At 47.1% G+C, this 18233-nt stretch overlaps 1 protein-coding gene across 1 annotated transcript; it reads right to left on the reverse strand.

Annotated features, from left to right (window-relative positions):
- Window positions 1–12766: 12766 nt before the first annotated feature.
- LOC144890958 (uncharacterized) lies at window positions 12767–15896 on the reverse strand. The gene is made up of 3 exons (XM_078772839.1): window positions 13818–15896; window positions 13553–13690; window positions 12767–13461 (listed from the first exon to the last, which is right to left on the reverse strand). The coding sequence occupies exons 1-3, from the start codon at window positions 15652–15654 to the stop codon at window positions 13292–13294; spliced, it is 2145 nt and encodes a 714-aa protein (XP_078628965.1). The 5' UTR covers window positions 15655–15896; the 3' UTR covers window positions 12767–13291.
- Window positions 15897–18233: the final 2337 nt, after the last annotated feature.

Below are 18233 nucleotides of genomic sequence, written 5' to 3' on the forward strand. Positions count from 1 at the left end.
CTCGTCCGCGGTTAGTGGCAAAATTGGCCCTCTCACCCGGGTTGCCTGGACAACGAGGGTCGGGTCCGAATCGCCCAATTGCTCCCTCTCCTCGTGTCTCGCACAAAATTTACAGTTTTCCCCCAGACAAGGACGCCGAGAGAGTGCGTCCGCATTACCATGGGCCTTCCCGGCCCTATGGGCCACATCAAAATCGTACTGCTGCAACTTTTCCAACCACCTTGCAATTTGGCCCTCCGGTTCCTTGAACCGAAGGAGCCATTGCAAGGAGGAATGGTCAGTTCTAACCAAAAATTTCCGCCCGTACAGGTACGGGTGGAAATGGTTCATGGCAGCCAGCATGGCCAATAACTCTTTGCGAGTGACGCAATAATTTCGCTCGGGCCTACTTAAGGCCCGACTATAGTAACCAATCACTCTCTCCACGCCCTCCTGTGTCTGAGACAAAACTGCGCCCAATCCTTCCTGGCTCGCATCCGTGTCCAGGGTAAATGCCCCGTCACTAGTGGGGTAAGCTAGAAGGGGTGCGGATGTTAGACACCCCTTCAATTTTTGGAAGGCCTCGTGGCACTCCCGTGTCCAATTAAATCGCGTCCCCTTCTCCGTAAGCCGGTGGAGGGGACGGGCCAACTCCGCAAATTTCGCCACAAAGCGCCGGTAGTAGGAGCAGAGTCCCAAAAATCCCCGCACCTCCTTGATGGTACGTGGTGCGGGCCACTCCTCTACCGCTTTAATTTTGTCTGGGTCCGTTTTTACCCCCTCGCGGCCGATCACGTGACCTAGATAGGCCACCTCTCTTGCAAACAAAGTGCACTTACTCGGGTTCAGCTTCAACCCTGCCTGTCTGAGGCACCCGAACACCTGGTCCAAATTAGCTACTGCCTGGGGGAACGTTTGGGCATGTACCAGGACGTCATCCAGGTACACCAGGCATGATTGCCATGGCATGCCGCCCAGTACATGCTCCATCAATCTTTCAAAGGTGGCGGGGGCGTTACACAAACCAAACGGCATCACAGTAAACTGATAAAGTCCCTTACCTGTGGAAAATGCCGTTTTCTCCTTCCCTGCCCTATCCATCTCCACCTGCCAATACCCACTCTTGAGGTCCAAAGTTGAGAACCAATTTGAGCCCGCAACGGCATCGAGGGTGTCATCAATCCTTGGCAGGGGATATGAGTCCTTGAGTGTCACGTTGTTTAGTTGGCGATAGTCCACGCAGAACCGCGTGGTCCCATCTTTCTTTTTGACCAGCACAACAGGTGACATCCAAGGACTTCCCGAGGGCTCGATCACACCTGCGTCGAGCATTTTTTCAACCTGCTCGTCAGCTTCCGCCCTCTTGCTCCAAGGGAGCCGTCGGGCGGCCTGACGAATAGGCCGGGCCTCACCGGTGTGGATCTGATGTTTCACCAGGCCCGTACGTCCAATATCCTCGGTGGACAAGGAGAAGAGGTCCAAATGGGACCCAACCAGTTTGTGTAAGGCCTCCCTCTGGGTACCTCCCAACTCTACACTACTACGATTTACCATCTCGCAAATGGGATCGGGCCAATTCCTAGAACTTATTGAAGGCTCCCCCTGGGGCCGGCTCGGCTGGACGTTCTCGCCCCTCACTGACGCGACTTCTCTAACTGGGGTGCAGCCAGCTACCTTCGTGCCCCTCACTATAGTGCGTGGTTCTGTGCTAATATTAATTACTCGGACGGCCACCACCGGCCCGTCCGTTTTTACAAGGGTACGGCCCACGATTAAACCAGGTATGGATAGCGCTGCCACCGGTTCGACCAGGCCGCAGGATTCCTGCCATGTCGGGCGAGCTGACCATCGGGCCGGCACTATGGCCTCGGCCCCCGGAGGGATGGTCACGGCCTCAGGAGCCTCCAGCTCCACCCTCTCGGCCGTGCTCACCCCCTCCAATGGTAGCTCTTCCACTCCCCATCGCAGGATCCCCCGACTCAAGTCGATTTTACAACCGCTGGCAGTCAACAAATCCAACCCTATTAAGCATGGGTCGCACACCTCCGCCACCCAAACCTCTATCTGTTGCTTCACCGATCCCAACTTGAGGGTCACAAAACCACGCCCTATGATCGGAGCCGTTGCCCCGGTAGCCAGCTGCAAGCTATGATTTTCCAGACGCTGGATTTTACCCCAGCCGTCTGCACTCGAATTAAGGACCACGGGGCTGATGATCGTGGCGCTGGCTCCCGTGTCCACCACGGCGTCTACCCCCACGCCGGCAATTTTGCACCGAATTGTCAAACTACCCGTCCCAATTCGGCCACAATGAATGACCTGTCGCGTCAACGAGGGCTTCTCCCCATCCTCTACTGCCGAACACCGCCCTGCATGCCCGGCACGTTCTAGTTTCCCGGGCCCTGGCGGGGGGGTGTCTGAGGTCGGCTAGGCCGATCGATACTGGGCGGAGTTGAGGGCATCGGCTGGCGGGGAACGTCCCGGCGCGGAGCTCGACACACCCATGCACGGTGACCCATCCGAGCACAATTATAGCACCTCACCTGGTAAGGTGCTTGCCTCCGGTATTCCAAATTCCCCCCCCTGTATGTCCGAATTGGGGTACTCTGTCGGGGACTACCGGGTGCCACCGCTGGGGCCGCCTGCCATGGTCCAGGTCCCGCCAGGCGCCGATCCACTAACCTCCGGACCATGCTCTCCAGGTCAGGGCCCCCGTCGGGGGCGGGCCCCCTTGGGGGGCCGCCCCCCATCACGGGCCCCATCTGGCGCACCGCCACTGCATGGCGCTCGCCTCCCCGGGCCAGGGGCCTCGCTGCTTCCCAACGGGCTGCAGCGTCGGCCGCCTGACTCATGGTTTGCGGGCGCCACATGGCGAGCTGTTGCCGGAGCTCCAGATCCGGAAGGGCCTGAATAAAGTGATCCAGCGCCAGGCTTTCCTGGGAACTCGCCGCCATGTCCGCGTGTGCAATCCCGACCGCGCGGCGAATATCGTGAGCAAGTTCCCCGATGGTCTCCTGGGGCTTGCGTTTTCGCTGCGCAAGTTGGGCTTTAACAAGCTCGCTTTGCTGTTCAATGCCGAACCGATTAATTAATGCCGCACGGAGGGCTGACAGGGTGAGAGCACCCGGTGGTAAAGCCGTCAGCACCTCCGCCGCCGCGCCGCGCAGTGCCCCCACCAGGTGTACTCCACCTTCGTCCGGATTCCAACCGTTGCCTTTACACACGTACTCAAACTGCGCCAGGTACGCCCTCAAATCACTCTTGCCGTCATACGGCGCGAGTGGGACCTTGTGGGCGCCCGAAGGTCGGACCCCGCGCGTCACTCCTTGCGGGATCAACGCAGGACCAAACCGTTCGGGCTCCCACAGTACGCTATTCCCGGGGGGCTCCCGCGCGTCCCCCGTCCCTCCAAACACTACCCCTCCTGGTGTCGATGCCTGGGTCGCCCCTCCGCAACCCGCTACCCACGCCATACCCCCACAGCCTTGCTCACCAGCACCCCCCTCACTCCCCATAGCCAACCCTCCTTGCACACCTCCTCTGTCCATACACTCCGGACCAGTCATACATCTTACCATTGGTCCCTCACGAACACCCGGGTCCACACCACCCCCCAAGCCGACTGAATCTCCCCTCACATCATGTACATTGCCACTCACCTCCGTACCTCGTCGCACCTCCTCTGCCACCTGCAAACTTTTTATTTGGTTAGTGAGCACCGCATCATGATTTGAACACAGACCTTGTACATATTCCATGACTTCCTCCTTTATCTCCCTCTTAGTTTCCCTCCGTCTCTTCTTAATTTCACTCACCCCTTCTTCCACCTCCTCTAATTTTTCCTTTACCTCCTTCAGCTCCCGGTGCGCCCCCTCTATTTCTTCCTCCATCGCTACTTTAACCGTTTCTATGTGCGTCCTTACCTCCCGGTCCTTCGTCTCCATTACTTCTGTCACCTCTTCCAACCTCTTCGTCAATCCCTCATGTACCATTTGACATTCCTTTTGTGTCGCTATTAATTCATTTTTAATGTCCTTTTGTGTTGCTTTTAAACCCCCGATGATTGCAGTGTTCTTTTCCACTTGGTCCGCTAGTTCCTTTTGTCCCACTGTCAGCTGTTCTACTCCTTTCGTCAGATCTTCTATTCCCCCCTGTAACTTTGCCGTATTATTTCTCACCTCTTTCTCTATACGCTTTTCGCCTCGCTTTACCACCTCGCGTAGCCCCGAAACCTCCTCACTCACCCCTCGTCGTATTTCCTCCATCTCTTTTGTAGACGCCACCCTCATCTGTCCCAATTCATCCCTCTGAGCATCCAGTTTACTTTCTAACCCGATTTGCACCTCCTCTATCTGGTTCCCCATTTGTTTGATTTCCCGGGCAGATTGTTCCCCTATTTCCCTCAATTTGTCCTCCATCCTATTTTCTAACCCCATTAACCCATTTTTCACCTCTTTTATCCCGTTGTCTAACCCCTCAAAATTATTGTCTAACTTCCCAAATTTCTTGTCTAACTCCTCACCGGTACCCCTCGCTTCGTCCCTCATTACCCCCATTTGCCCCATAAGGGCCCCCATCATTCTGCTTTCCATTTGTTCCATACTGTCGTTTTTTTTCTGCATTTCCACCATGAATTGGGCCATGAAGGCTTGTATTTGGGCCGCGCTCATTGGTTCCGCGGCCGTGGCCCCCTCAACCACGTGCGCGAGAGCGCCATTTTGTGCACCTGATACTCCCTCAACCGCCTCCTCATTGCTCCCCTCCATTTGATCCTGGGTTACTTCTAACCCCTCTATCTCTCCCACCGGCATCCCGTCGCCTTGAACAGCCATGGCGCGATTTCAAAATTCGGGTTTTTATTTCCGTAAAACAAAATCAAATTTCGCCGTTATAATTTCGAGCGCGTAAAAAACGCGCTCCGGATCGAATCTCACTCCTCGACACCAATTGTTACAGATCGCGGTTAAAGATGTTATAGACCGAGCGGTGGTGTAAGACCGCGACCTAACAAACTTACCCGATTCCACCCGAACTTTGGCCGTATCGCACCCTAGCTGCCCAATCTGGAAAAGACTAAAACGACGCAATGTAAAGAGGAAAACGAAGACAAAAAGGTTGGAAATACTACTACATTTATTTACTATTTACACACAAGCAAGAAGAAAGCAGTCACGTTTATTTACAAGCACATAAGACGCAGGTGACACAGGGAAATACTAGCTTATAGTTATACAGACTTAATTAACCCCAGGACAGAACAAACAAAGACGACTCACACGGGGAATTGCAGAGTGGATTGGCTGGAAGGAGGTGGGTGGCTGGAGGGGGAGGACGGCACGGAGCTGGCTGGAGCTTGATCCTGCACGGGACGTCGGGCTGGACCTCGACGGCCGCTGATGCCACCGATCCTGTCGTGTGCGCGGGATCACGGGTCGGATCACGGGTCGGATCACGGGTCGGAGCCGACGCGCTCGTGGGGGGGGGGTCTGGCGTGACGGGTTCTCTCCTCTCTCTTTTGTTTGTCCAACCACTCTTTCTCCAACGCAACCACTCGACGCAATCACTGAACGCAACCACTGAACGCAACCACTGAACGCAACCACTGACGACCAACTCAGCTCTTGCTCTGATGACCCAGCTCTTTTTGTGACCCTCCTTCTCTCAGCTCAAAGTGCATCTCTTTTTGGACACGCCCTGCCTTGGGCTATATAGGCCCCCGCCCCTCAACCTTTGCGAACCTCCCTGATCGCTCTTCCTCCGCCCTCTCTAGCCAAACCCCTGGCTCATGGTTGGTCGAGTGGGGCCGGCTCACTCCTCCCCTCTCTGACGAGGTGGGGAACCGCCTTCCTTCCCCCAACCCTGCCTCGTGGTCAATGGCGGATGAAGGGAAAAACCGACCAAAATGCGGAAGGCGCTGCGAATTGCAATTGACGGAAAGGGGGGAATGGAAGGGAATCTATCTCTTTCACTGGTGCAATGGAGTATTTCAATTAATGGAAGACACAGCCTTACGCTAATACACATAATAAGGATATAACTGTCAAAAGAAAAGATATATCGTGTCCTGCATGTATGTTTTTATGGACTAACTACGGGAACGCCCTTTGACCTTTATACAACCACAACGGAGGGAGGAGGGGTGATATCTTACAACAACCTTTTACAACAACATTTTACCACAACAAAAAAAATAAAAAAAACATTCTCATATCCACAACAATATATTGCTGCCCGATAAACGGGCTTTTCAGAGTGCCTGAGTGTTTGGTTTGATTAAAGCAACTCGGATGAATTTCAGCTTTTTGTCGCGTCCATTCTTCCGATCGACGTGGGAGCCCCAGCTCCTTCAGTAATGTGTTTGACTTTGATGTTATCTCAGTTGACTTATTGTTGTTTACTTGCTCGGGGAAATTCCTTAAGGTTGCACATAGATAACATTTTATTGATTCAAAAAAGAGTGATGAGATTTATTAGTAAATAGCAAAGGTACCCGGCGTTGACAGGCAACGCAGTGTCGCTTCGTAACAGGAATATTGAGAGGAGCTGGAATGGAGGGGTAGAGAGAGGAGGCGATGGAGGAGAGGGAGGGGGGATGAAGAGAGGAGTGGAAAGTGGTGGATGAGAGAGGTGGGGAGAAACAGAGAGGGTGGGGAGAAACAGAGAGGGGTGGGGAGAAACAGAGAGGGGTGGGGAGAAACAGAGAGGGGTGGGGAGAAACAGAGAGGGGTGGGGAGAAACAGAGAGGGGTGTGGAGAAACAGAGAGGGGTGGGGAGAAACAGAGAGGGGTGGGGAGAAACAGAGAGGGGTGGGGAGAAACAGAGAGGGTGGGGAGAAACAGAGAGGGGTGGGGAGAAACACAGAGGGGTGGGGAGAAACAGAGAGGGGTGGGGAGAAACAGAGAGGGGTGGGGAGAAACAGAGAGGGGTGGGGAGAAACAGAGAGGGGTGGGGAGAAACAGAGAAGGGTGGGGAGAAACACAGAGGGGTGGGGAGAAACACAGAGGGGTGGGGAGAAACACAGAGGGGTGGGGAGAAACACAGAGGGGTGGGGAGAAACACAGAGGGGTGGGGAGAAACACAGAGGGGTAGGGAGAAACTCATAGGAGGTGGGGAGAAACACATGGGGGTGGGGGAGAAAGAGAGAGTGTGGGGTGGAGGAGAGAGAGAGTGTGTGGGGTGGAGGAGAGAGAGAGAGTGTGGGGTGGAGGAGAGAGAGAGAGAGAGTGGGGTGGACGATAGCGTACGCCCTCTTCCTCGATAGTGGAGTGTCTTTGTTCACTCTCGGTCAAAGTGCGCGAAAAGAAGGCCACTGGCTTCCCCCCCTGGGTGAGTGTTGCTACAATTGCACAATCAGAGGCGTCCGTTTCGACGAGGAATGGTATTGTCTCGTCAATGGAGGTGTTGTGACATCTTTTGGACACTTCTCTCAGCCAAAAGTCAAGCGGACTCCACGAGACTCACTCAGTTTAAATAGATTTATTACTAATCTCGCAAAGAGTATTTACACGAAAATACAGTTATACTTTACAAATAAAAACATGATGCGTCGTTTGGTTGAAGACTCTCCTCTCTCTCGTCCTGCTCTTCTCCCCTCCGCCTCGGAGCATTGTCCTTAAGTAGACCTCGGCTACTTTGATGTAGTTCGATTGAAATTTAGAGGTCAACACAGAGCTTGGTCGACTCCGTCTTCTTGGCGCCAATGCCCATCTGCTGGAGGCACTAACTAAAGGCTTTACAAAAAATGCTATCGCAGGCAAAGGAGAAGAAACCCATTGTCTTAGCTTCTACAGGTCAACCCACTTTGACCTGCACAATCTCACTAATTGACAAATGCATCCACCCTGGGCTGAGTCAACACTCTGCGCTAGGGCTCTCCACTTAAGGGCAAAAAACGATTTACAGATTGTGCTTATCGTACTGGTCCCATCTCTACTGCTTTGCTCAGACTGCGAGCTAAAAGCACACTCTGGTTTTTATCGTCCTAATTTAACAATGGGCCAAAACTTGCCTTACCGCATCCTTATTATTCCACAGAGGTCACACTGGTGCCTGCTATATTTTTCCTTCAGCTGCTGGAATGCGGCCATCGTCAGAGGGAAAGCTTTGCAATCCACAAGAGGCCGAATCTTTTCTGAATAGCCCTGCACCCACCATGAATAATGTACGAATAGCCCCAAAGCACGGCGCAAGGACGCACGATCACACGGTGCCGCCATGTCTAGCAATGGCCGGAGTCGCTCGGCGTCTGGCTTTATCTCCCCTCCGGTAACCGTGTACCCAAGAAGATCTATGGTCTTGGTCGCATATTGACACTTTCCTCCTTGAAGGTCAAATTGTGTTGTTGCGCTACCCACAATAATCGCCGCAAATTGGCATCATGGTCCTCCTGATTGTGGTGCAGACCGTCACATTGTTGATGTACCCAAAAATGTCTTTCAATTGCTCTTTAGCAATTATGTCATCAATGGCACACTGAAAGCAAGACCACCCCGTTTGTTACGCCGAAAGGTAGACGACAAAATTGATATAACCTTTGGCCAGATTCGAACCCCGTGTAGGGTCGTTCCGACTCACGTATCGGAATCTGATGATACGCACTTTTCAAATCCAAGGTGCTGAATACGCAGTGCTTAGCCACCTCCCGTACCATATCATCCATTTTGGGTAATGGGTATGCATCAAGCTGAGTGAACCTGTTAAGCGTCTGAGAATAATCCACCACCATGCACCTCCGATGATTAGCCGTGTGCACCACGAGCACCTGTGCTCTCCACGGAGAACTACTCGGCTCCGTAATGCCCTCCCGCAACAATCGTTTAGTCTTAGCGGCAATGAACTGTGTATCGGCTCGTGTGTATCGTCTAGACTTTATGGTTTGCAGTCAGCCGTTAGGCTGGGGAATAGAGCCGGTGGCTCAATTGACATTTCAGACTGCAGACAGAAAGTGTCCTCACCTTCTCCGAATTGCATCTCCAATCGACTATGTCTATGCAAAAAGTCATGTCCGAGAAGCACATCGGCGCATAAATTCGGCATTATCATGAGTTTTACATCGGGATATGCAACATCGTTGACAACCAAATTAACTATGCACATCCCCTTCATGCACGTCCAAAGGCCCGAAGATGCCATATAGATCCGCCGCGTAGCTGGGCCGATAGTCCATAAGTGTCACTGGACCAGAGCTTGACAAACATAGCTCGCACTGCTGCCCGTGTCTATCAGCGCATCAGCCGCTTTCCCTTTGACGAGTACCGGGAGTACCATGCTGGCGAGGCTGCGAGACAGCGCCGGCTCCGCGGAGCGGGAGGCGCGTGAAGTGTTAGTTCCCGCGAGGGTGGTACGTCGTGTCTTCATCGAGCGACAGACATTCGCAAAGTGCCCTCTTTTCCCGCAAGTATGAGAGCGCTTCCCGAGCGGGACAAAGAGCCCGGGAGGGTCGATGATTTCCGCAGAAGTAACACTTTGCGTTATCAGGTGGGGAGGTAGCGGCCACTGTACTCAGTCCTTCTTCTTCAAGAACCAGCGGAGTGTTGGTCACTCCTGGAGAAGCCGCAGCGCCCGCAAGGGGTCATTCATAAATAGGTGCGAGCTCTGTGTGAGCTTCAACGGTAGCTCCCACTGTTATGTGCGGACGGCTGTACGCCTCCAATCGGGTCTTCACGAGCTGCAAGACATCGAGGCTCCAGGAAATCGTGGCCCGATGGTTTTGCAGGGCGCGTTTCCTTATTCTCGTTTTAATAGCAATACAAGTAGAGATCAAGCGGCATGTTGGGGGTACTGGTGTTAAGCTGTGATCAAGACACTTTGCGCTGTGATTGAAATCTCGGTCCTTCAAATGTCATGACGTCAGTGGGATGGATCCCTTTGTGTTTCGAACTGAGACCCAAACGAGCGGTGAACACGCGAGAAATACAGCAAGTAGCCACGTGATGTGTCTTGGCGTTATGGTGTTCAATGTCATCCACTGTGTGTCTGTGTGTGTGTGTGTGTGTGTGTGTGTGTGTGTGTGTGTGTGTGTGTGTGTGTGTGTGCGTGCGCAATCTATAGATGTGGAGGAATGGTTAAATAACACACATCATTGTAATTGTGAACATTCCGCATTCAAAGATCCACATCATAAACACGTCATCACAGGTGATCTCAGAATAGTGAAAGATAAAAGATTACGTGCATTACTTACAAAGGGACCAAATTATAGAGAAAATAAAAGAATAAACTGGAATAAAGCAATGGAACTTACAATGATGGGACTGGGCGAATGGATGAAAGAACAAATTGATAAACATAAAGTACCAAACACACAAATGGCTTTATGGTTGGAGGAGGTAGAGAAACATGTGAAAAGGAGAGTTGTTGATTTGAAAAGAAAAGTTAGAATCAATAATCCGAAGGCAATTTTAAACAATCCAGAGACACGTGATTGCTTAAGGCAGCTTCAAACACAATATGTTATTGTTCCAATTGACAAAGCAAATAATAATATTGCATTTGTATGTAAAACATTCTACATTCAAACACTTTTGGAAGAATTGGGCTTAGACACGGGAATTTCAAAGACCTACAAAATAAGTAACGATAACAAAACAGACTTGATACAACACCATACAAATCACTCAACGGTGAGAAGACTGCTAGTTCCGGATAAACACCATAAATTACCATTCATTTACTGGATCCCAAAAATGCACAAACACCCTTGTAAGATGAGGTTCATCATCCCAAGTAGAGAATGTAGTTTGAAACCTTTGTCGGGCAGTGTAACAGCGGCAATGAAACTAATCTATAAATGCTTAAAAAACAACCATGAAAAAGTGAAGTTTTATTCTGGTATTAAGAAATTCTGGATCATTGACAATTCCAAACCGGTAATCGACAGTGTCCACAACATTAATAACAAGGGTAAAGCAAAATGTCTTTCAACCTTTGATTTTTCCACATTGTACACAAACATTCCACATGACAAGCTAGTAACCGCATTGGACAGAGCAATAGATAAAGCATTTGCAGGAGGTAATAGGGTATACATTAATGTATATCAAAACAGAGCACACTGGTCTGTAAAGGATAATCAATATTCATGTAGTTTTTCAAAAAGTAAACTCAAAGAAAGTATTCGATTTCTGCTAAACAACAGTTTCTTTACATTTGGCAACAAGATACTCCAGCAGACAGTGGGCATACCCATGGGTTCAGATCCGGCCCCTTTCTTTGCAAATTTGTTTCTGCACATGTACGAATTTGATTGGGTTCAGAACATGTGCAGGAATAAATTAACAACTGCACGAAGATGCGGAAACATCTTCAGATTCATTGATGATTTGTTGGCAATTAATGATGGATTTATATTTGAGCAGCTTCATGATGATATATATCCAAAAGAACTTGAATTAAAAAAGGAAAACCAAACTTCCTCTTCAGTTTCCTTTTTAGAATTACAAATTGGTATCCATAATAATAAATTTCACACCAAATTATTTGATAAACGAGATGCATTTCCATTAGTAGTGTAATAATGTTGCTTCTGGGACACCTCCGTTTAACATGGGAAATCCCTATCTAATGTCATTTACCCCCTTGTCTTTTTCAAAAATCATAAACACCTCTATTTCTCCCACCCTCATCTTTATGAACCTTTTGTCTGTAGTACCTATCCTTAATGTTGTTCATTAGACCACTCAAACACTACAAATATTTGTTTTCTCTTATAGACCTATCATCCTTCTTCTACATATCATCTGGCAGATTAATCTTTGACCCACTCAAACATTGACCCATTCACTTCCATATTAATTCTTTCCCTCCCTCATTGCCCCTAAACACCTATATTTCTCTCACCCTGTTCTTTACGAACCTTCTAACCTTTTGACATGTTATCCTTATTCATTAGACCACTTAAACACCTGTGATCCTTCTGACCTCATGGACCTTTTAACCTTTTACTCTTAATATCATCTGGTGAATATAACCCACTCAAACAACGACCCTACAAATATTTGTTTATGCGTGGGAAATAATTTAATTCTCCTACAACTCTCTTCACCATCTAATATATTAACAAAAAATATGTTTGAGTTTGGTTCTTTATTAAGATATTTTAACTGAGCTAAGATAAAATGGTAAACCTCCCTCAATGTTCTTGTTTGAGCGCCTCCAGTGCCACATACCATTTTTTGGTAAGCCCCGCCCACTTTTTGTTAAGCCACGCCCACTTTTTACTACGCCCCGCCCACTTTCGCTAAGCTCCTCCCACTTTGCTAAGTCCCACCCACTTTATAAACTCTTCAGCATTGTATCATTTCCAGGTAATACATTACATCATTTTCAGGGAATTTCCATCACATCATTTCCAGTTAAGACACGCCCAGGGAATTTCCACAGGAAGACACACCCAGTCCTTATAAAAGGCACCGACCACACAGGCTTTTTCAAACACGCTTTCTGCTTCACTTGAGAATGGACTACTATGCCGAAATGGAATGGGATAACTTTGCTATTCCATGGAGTCCTACTACCTGTGTAGAACTCAACCTTCATAGACAGGTCCATGCCAGGCAGAAATGGCGCCGTTTTCCAGTCAAGGTTTTCTCAGTGGATTTATATACTTTTGATCATACTCTGTCGAATAAGCTTGTGGGCCACCCTGAAATTTGCCTCAAATCCAAGATGGCCACCAGAATAGCTAAAATAGTATTTCTGAGAGTTGCTTTTACCCATAGATGATTTTTTTTCAACTGATTGTGGCCTATTATGATAAAGAAAGATAACTCAGTCATAACTCAGCCATAAAAATTAACAATCGGTACTTTATTAACAAAATGGCCGCCGGGCAACTTCCGTATTACGGAAACTGCTATAACTTCAGTTCCGAGTGTGATATGATTATAATTTTGGTGTCCAGTCATATGTTTTTGGGGTCAAGGAATCCATATTTGTACTTTTTATTTCAGTGAAATCATTGGTTCATAAAGAAATCTAAGATGGCTGCCAATACTGGCCACCGATGTGGCAGATTCAGTCATGTCTTGTGCTCCATAATATATATTACAATACATTTTGATTCAATTTCTTGGTTTCCAAAGTCTGGTTATCCATTTAGTTGGTTTATCATGACACTAGCTCAATAGATCATCCCCTAAATCATGGATGAACAATAAATCCAAGATGGCTGCCGCTGAACGGCTCCTAGTCAGTTTTGCTTCGTCTACCAAACTACACAGGTTTATAAAATGTATCTGAATTCCCATTCAATATGATCCCCGGCTTTGGTTATGCTTTGGGAAAAATATGTTGTTCAAAAGGCACATAATCCTCAGTTACTAAGATCAAGATCAAGATCACTCTCTTCACTCTGAAAGTCTGAATAAAGTCCACAGGTATCCGAAGAAAGTTGTTCCATGGTGCTCTCCGAATTTTCCCCATCTCCTTGGTACTCTTCATCAACTTCAGATTCTTCTGCTCTTTCTTCTGCCCCACCGATACCTATAAAAAATGTGAATGGATATAGTCGGGATTCAAAACAGTAAATCATATAAAAATAACAAAATTACGATTGCATTTTGGACTTATCTACCTTGCTTTTCTCTTTCTCTACAGTGAACTTCACTGTCTTGTACATGTTTTCTGCTTGTATTCCTGTGTCTCTTCTTCCTTGAAGGCTGGCTTCTCTCTTCTACTGCATCTTCTAAATCTGCATCATACTCCGCGAGACCTGTAAGTGGAAGGTTACACATATTTAATCTGGATGAATGCACTGCCAGTGGGAATACATTGGAGGAACTTTATGACAGGAACGAAAAGCAATGATCAAAGTAATGATATATTTTTAGTATACTTACTTTGAATTTGTCTTTTCTTGCTCTTTTTCTTGGAGAGGCTTGGAGGGAGTTGCGGGCAGGTAAACCATATTGGCCTGATACCATCATCTGTATTTTCCCATCCTCTGTCAGTGATAGAAGGATACTCAATGTTTTGCTTGAGACACTGGTACCACACCCATGCCTGAAGGTCACTCCTCTTGAGGTGTTCATTGGTGCTACTCTCGTCTGGAAGGATGCTGGAACTAGATTTCACCTTTTGAGTGTTGTACGTTCGGATCCTTGTTTCAACAAAGCTTTCTTGTTCACTTCCAGAATACATGCAGGTTCTGAAGAAGCATTTAGCACTGGTAGCATCTTGAAAAGATTGATTTGATCTGCCCAGCTGAGAGAGTAGATGGGATTTCTCTTGTTTCAACATCTTCTTCAATGGCTTGATTTTGCCGATGCGAAATGGGAATGATGTCGTGTCACATCCAGTAATGCTATGATATGCTGGGAGAGTTTGACACACTTCATCTCCAAAATGAGTCGTTAGTTTCTTGACACTGACGTACCGATGGTCAATCTTCATGAACCAGTCTTGTGGTGGTTTGCAGACAGAATAGGCATAGCTCAAGAGGATCAGTACATCTGTATCTGAAGCCTTAATCACAACCGGACCTTCGCACTTGCTTGCATGAAGAACAAGCCTGGTGTCAGCCTCATGATGGTTGCAGGATTCAAGTTGTTCAAACTTAGTTTGCGTGATCAACCATGTATTCTGTTCCTCTGTCACGGTGAGTGGAATTCTGAGTTTCGATCTGACTGAATCACTTTTGAAGTAAGTGACCATAAATTTAATCAGCTCAGTCTTGTTTTCAGCATTATGCAGAAATGCGTCCCAATCTTTGCCTCTGGGCATACTCTGCTCGGGGCTTGTGATGTGGGTTCTTCTACCAGAGATCCCTCGGCGTCGTTGGGTTAACTCCTTTGTAGTGGACGTACAGTAGGAATCAAATATGATCCCAAGCTGTTTTGGGTTTGACTGGCTTGGTGGCATGCAGAATTTCAATAGGGCATCAGTGTATTCTCCCCAAGTCTGTTGAGCCGGGATTGACTTTACAGCTGCCATTCCGTCAATCAGCCAGTTGCTTCTATTTGGCGGTTCCTCTGTAGTTGATGAAGATTCCTCAATAAGGTAGTTCCTCAGCGCTGCTTTAGAACCTTGTCGAATGTCTCGTTCTGGTGTGGCAAGGGCAAGTGGAATAGTTGTCAGGGGGTGTGAATGTGCCTCTTCAGGGGTAGTTGCCTTTCCTACCAACACACCAAATGCTTGTCGATCCTCCTTGAGAACGTTCACTGCCTTTGGATTTTTCTTGACCTTCTCCATGCCCGTTTTGATCTTGAGATTCACAATCCTGTCAAAAATGTTCATTCTGCCTTCTCCAGTAGCCTTGAGTCTAAGGTTAACAAAGTCTTGGAATTGTTTCTCTCCTGCTTCGGTTGATGACAACAATCCACTGACAATACCTTGGTTAATTTCCACTCCAGTTTTCATGTGACGCGCAGAACCAATCAGAAAAGGGTCAAAGTACTTATCCAATTGGATGACTAGGTTGCGAACCATGTTGTCATGCTGCCTCCGTGCCCCTATTGTTGTTTCCTTGTGAGTTGAAGAGGTCAGGATATGCAACCTTTCCTTCAATCTTCCTCTGAGCTTTGCCATTAAGTGACTCGTTTTTATGAACGCATCTGTTGTCTGCTTGCTGGTACTGTAACCGCCTTGCATTGGACCACCCCGGACTTTAACCTCTCTGTTGATTGTGGTCTCAGTGATCAAGTCCCCATGGATCGTAGAAAAGGGCTCGCCAGTCATCGACCCTCCGAATCCATTTTGCAACAGATCATCCCAGGCATCTTTGTGATTCACCTTCAGATTTTGGAGATTGACGTGTTGGAATGTCAGGTACCTAGCATAGTTGATGTGCCCGAAAGCAAAGCACTTTGGAAGAAGCGTTCTCTCTGCTGCCAGGTGTGTCGATGTGTCGACATGTGTCGATGTGTCGATTCCCAAACAAGTGGAAGTCGATGGCGTCACCAAATTTCTCAGTCAGTCGTTTTTTCAACATGCAGGTTTTTGAAATCGGAGGGTCCTCAAGTTCATTGTCTTCACTGATCTCCTTTATGTCCTCAATCAATTCTCTCAGGAAATACGCCTTTTGATCCTTGACTACCATGCGGTGAAACAGTTTGAAAAAGCTGTCCATAACCTCGGTAGCTAATCTATCCTTCTCTGCTGCATCCGCCGACAGCAACTTTCTATCATATGCATAGGTAAAATTGTCATAACAACTTTTATGATAGTACACATCAACTGCAAACATGTCATATGATGCTCCACTCAGAATAACATCGAGTCGCTTCGCTGCATCATGGAACTTATCTCCTTCATCTTTGATTTTCATGTCCTTTGAACGTTCTACTTTACTGACAGCATTCTTCTCGGAGCATCTACCAAGACCACCACTATTGTACGGTTTACTGTCATCTTTCGTATCCACGTTGCACACGAAACAGATTTGCTTTTTCTCAAGTGACCCCCTGCGTATCCTATACGCGGGAGCAGCAACTGGTTCATTCGACTCATGAATATTCTCTGAACTGGAAACGGGAAGTTTGCGAGACTGGGCTTCCTTTCGGGCAATTCTGTTCCGAAATGTGATTCTACAGTTCTCATGAATCTTGACATCATGGCCTGCACTAGATAGTCTCACAGCGGCTGATTGAAATTCAGCATATGGTGCCTGAGTACACAGACTCTTGTCAACTTTAACCCATCTTCCCGCTAATTCTTGAATAGACTGCAATCCCTCCTCAGTCATATTATAAGCTGACTCAACGTCCTTAATAGTTTCATTACAGAGGCAGCACAACGGTTTGTCGCCCCTTGCTAAACTCAAAATCGGCGTGGATGCCATTGTGCAACCCTTTTCTCCTGTGCCAAAAAAGTTTTGTCTTTATGTAGTAATTTTATGAGGATTCACTGTATCTGCTAAGCCAGGATTCATGGAATCATTTCTTTGCGTCCGCATTCATGGAATCATTTCTTTGCATCCGGATTCAAGGAATCTGAAATGGAAACCAAGAAATTGAATCAAAATGTATTGTAATATATATTTCACTGAAATAAAAAGTACAAATATGGATTCCTTGACCCCAAAAACATATGACTGGACACCAAAATTATAATCATATCACACTCGGAACTGAAGTTATAGCAGTTTCCGTAATACGGAAGTTGCCCGGCGGCCATTTTGTTAATAAAGTACCGATTGTTAATTTTTATGGCTGAGTTATGACTGAGTTATCTTTCTTTATCATAATAGGCCACAATCAGTTGAAAAAAAATCATCTATGGGTAAAAGCAACTCTCAGAAATACTATTTTAGCTATTCTGGTGGCCATCTTGGATTTGAGGCAAATTTCAGGGTGGCCCACAAGCTTATTCGACAGAGTATGATCAAAAGTATATAAATCCACTGAGAAAACCTTGACTGGAAAACGGCGCCATTTCTGCCTGGCATGGACCTGTCTATCAGATTGATGAACTGGACTCGAACCTCTTATCAATGGAGGTAAGTTTGTTTATTTATTTATTTATTTATTTAATTTTTTTTTTTTTTTTTTTTTTTTTTTTTTAAGATGAGACTCGTGTAAGAGTTAACAAAGTTTATTTTAATATTCATAGAGCTTGATTTATACAAATAAAAAATATTGTATTAAATTAATACATTGTTATTTTCTTTCACAGGAAATTGTATCTGAGATACGAAATGAAAATTCTGCTTTTAACACAACTTGGGATGAAGTTATTTTTTTGTTTGAAGACATTTTGAACAACCAAGACCCCCAGAACGAGTTCTACCTTGATGACCCAGCCAAAGAGTTATACCTTGGAGATCCACAAAATCCTGAAAAAGAGTTTTACCATGATGATACTTGTTGTGAGTTATCAAAACAAAACCCACTGAACAAGTTCTACCTTGATGAGCCAGAATACAAGTCATACATTGGAGACCCACAAATTTCTGAAAATTGGGAAAGGAGAGTTCTCCCTGATGGTCCGCAGTTATACTATGTGAGACACATCATAGAAACCCTAAAAAATTGTGAAATGGGAATTCTCCCTGATGGTCCGCAGTTATACTATGTGAGACACATCATAGAAACCCTAAAAAATTGGGCAAGGAGAGTTCTCCCTGATGGTCCGCAGTTATACTATGTGAGACACATCATAGAAACCCTAAAAAATTGTGAAATGGGAATTCTCCCTGATGGTCCGCAGTTATACTATGTGAGACACATCATAGAAACCCTAAAAAATTGGGCAAGGAGAGTTCTCCCTGATGGTCCGCAGTTATACTATGTGAGACACATCATAGAAACCCTAAAAAA

This window comes from Myxine glutinosa, chromosome 2, assembly GCF_964187855.1.
Source record: "Myxine glutinosa chromosome 2, kmMyxGlut1.1, whole genome shotgun sequence".
Classification (NCBI taxonomy): Eukaryota; Metazoa; Chordata; class Myxini; order Myxiniformes; family Myxinidae; genus Myxine; species Myxine glutinosa.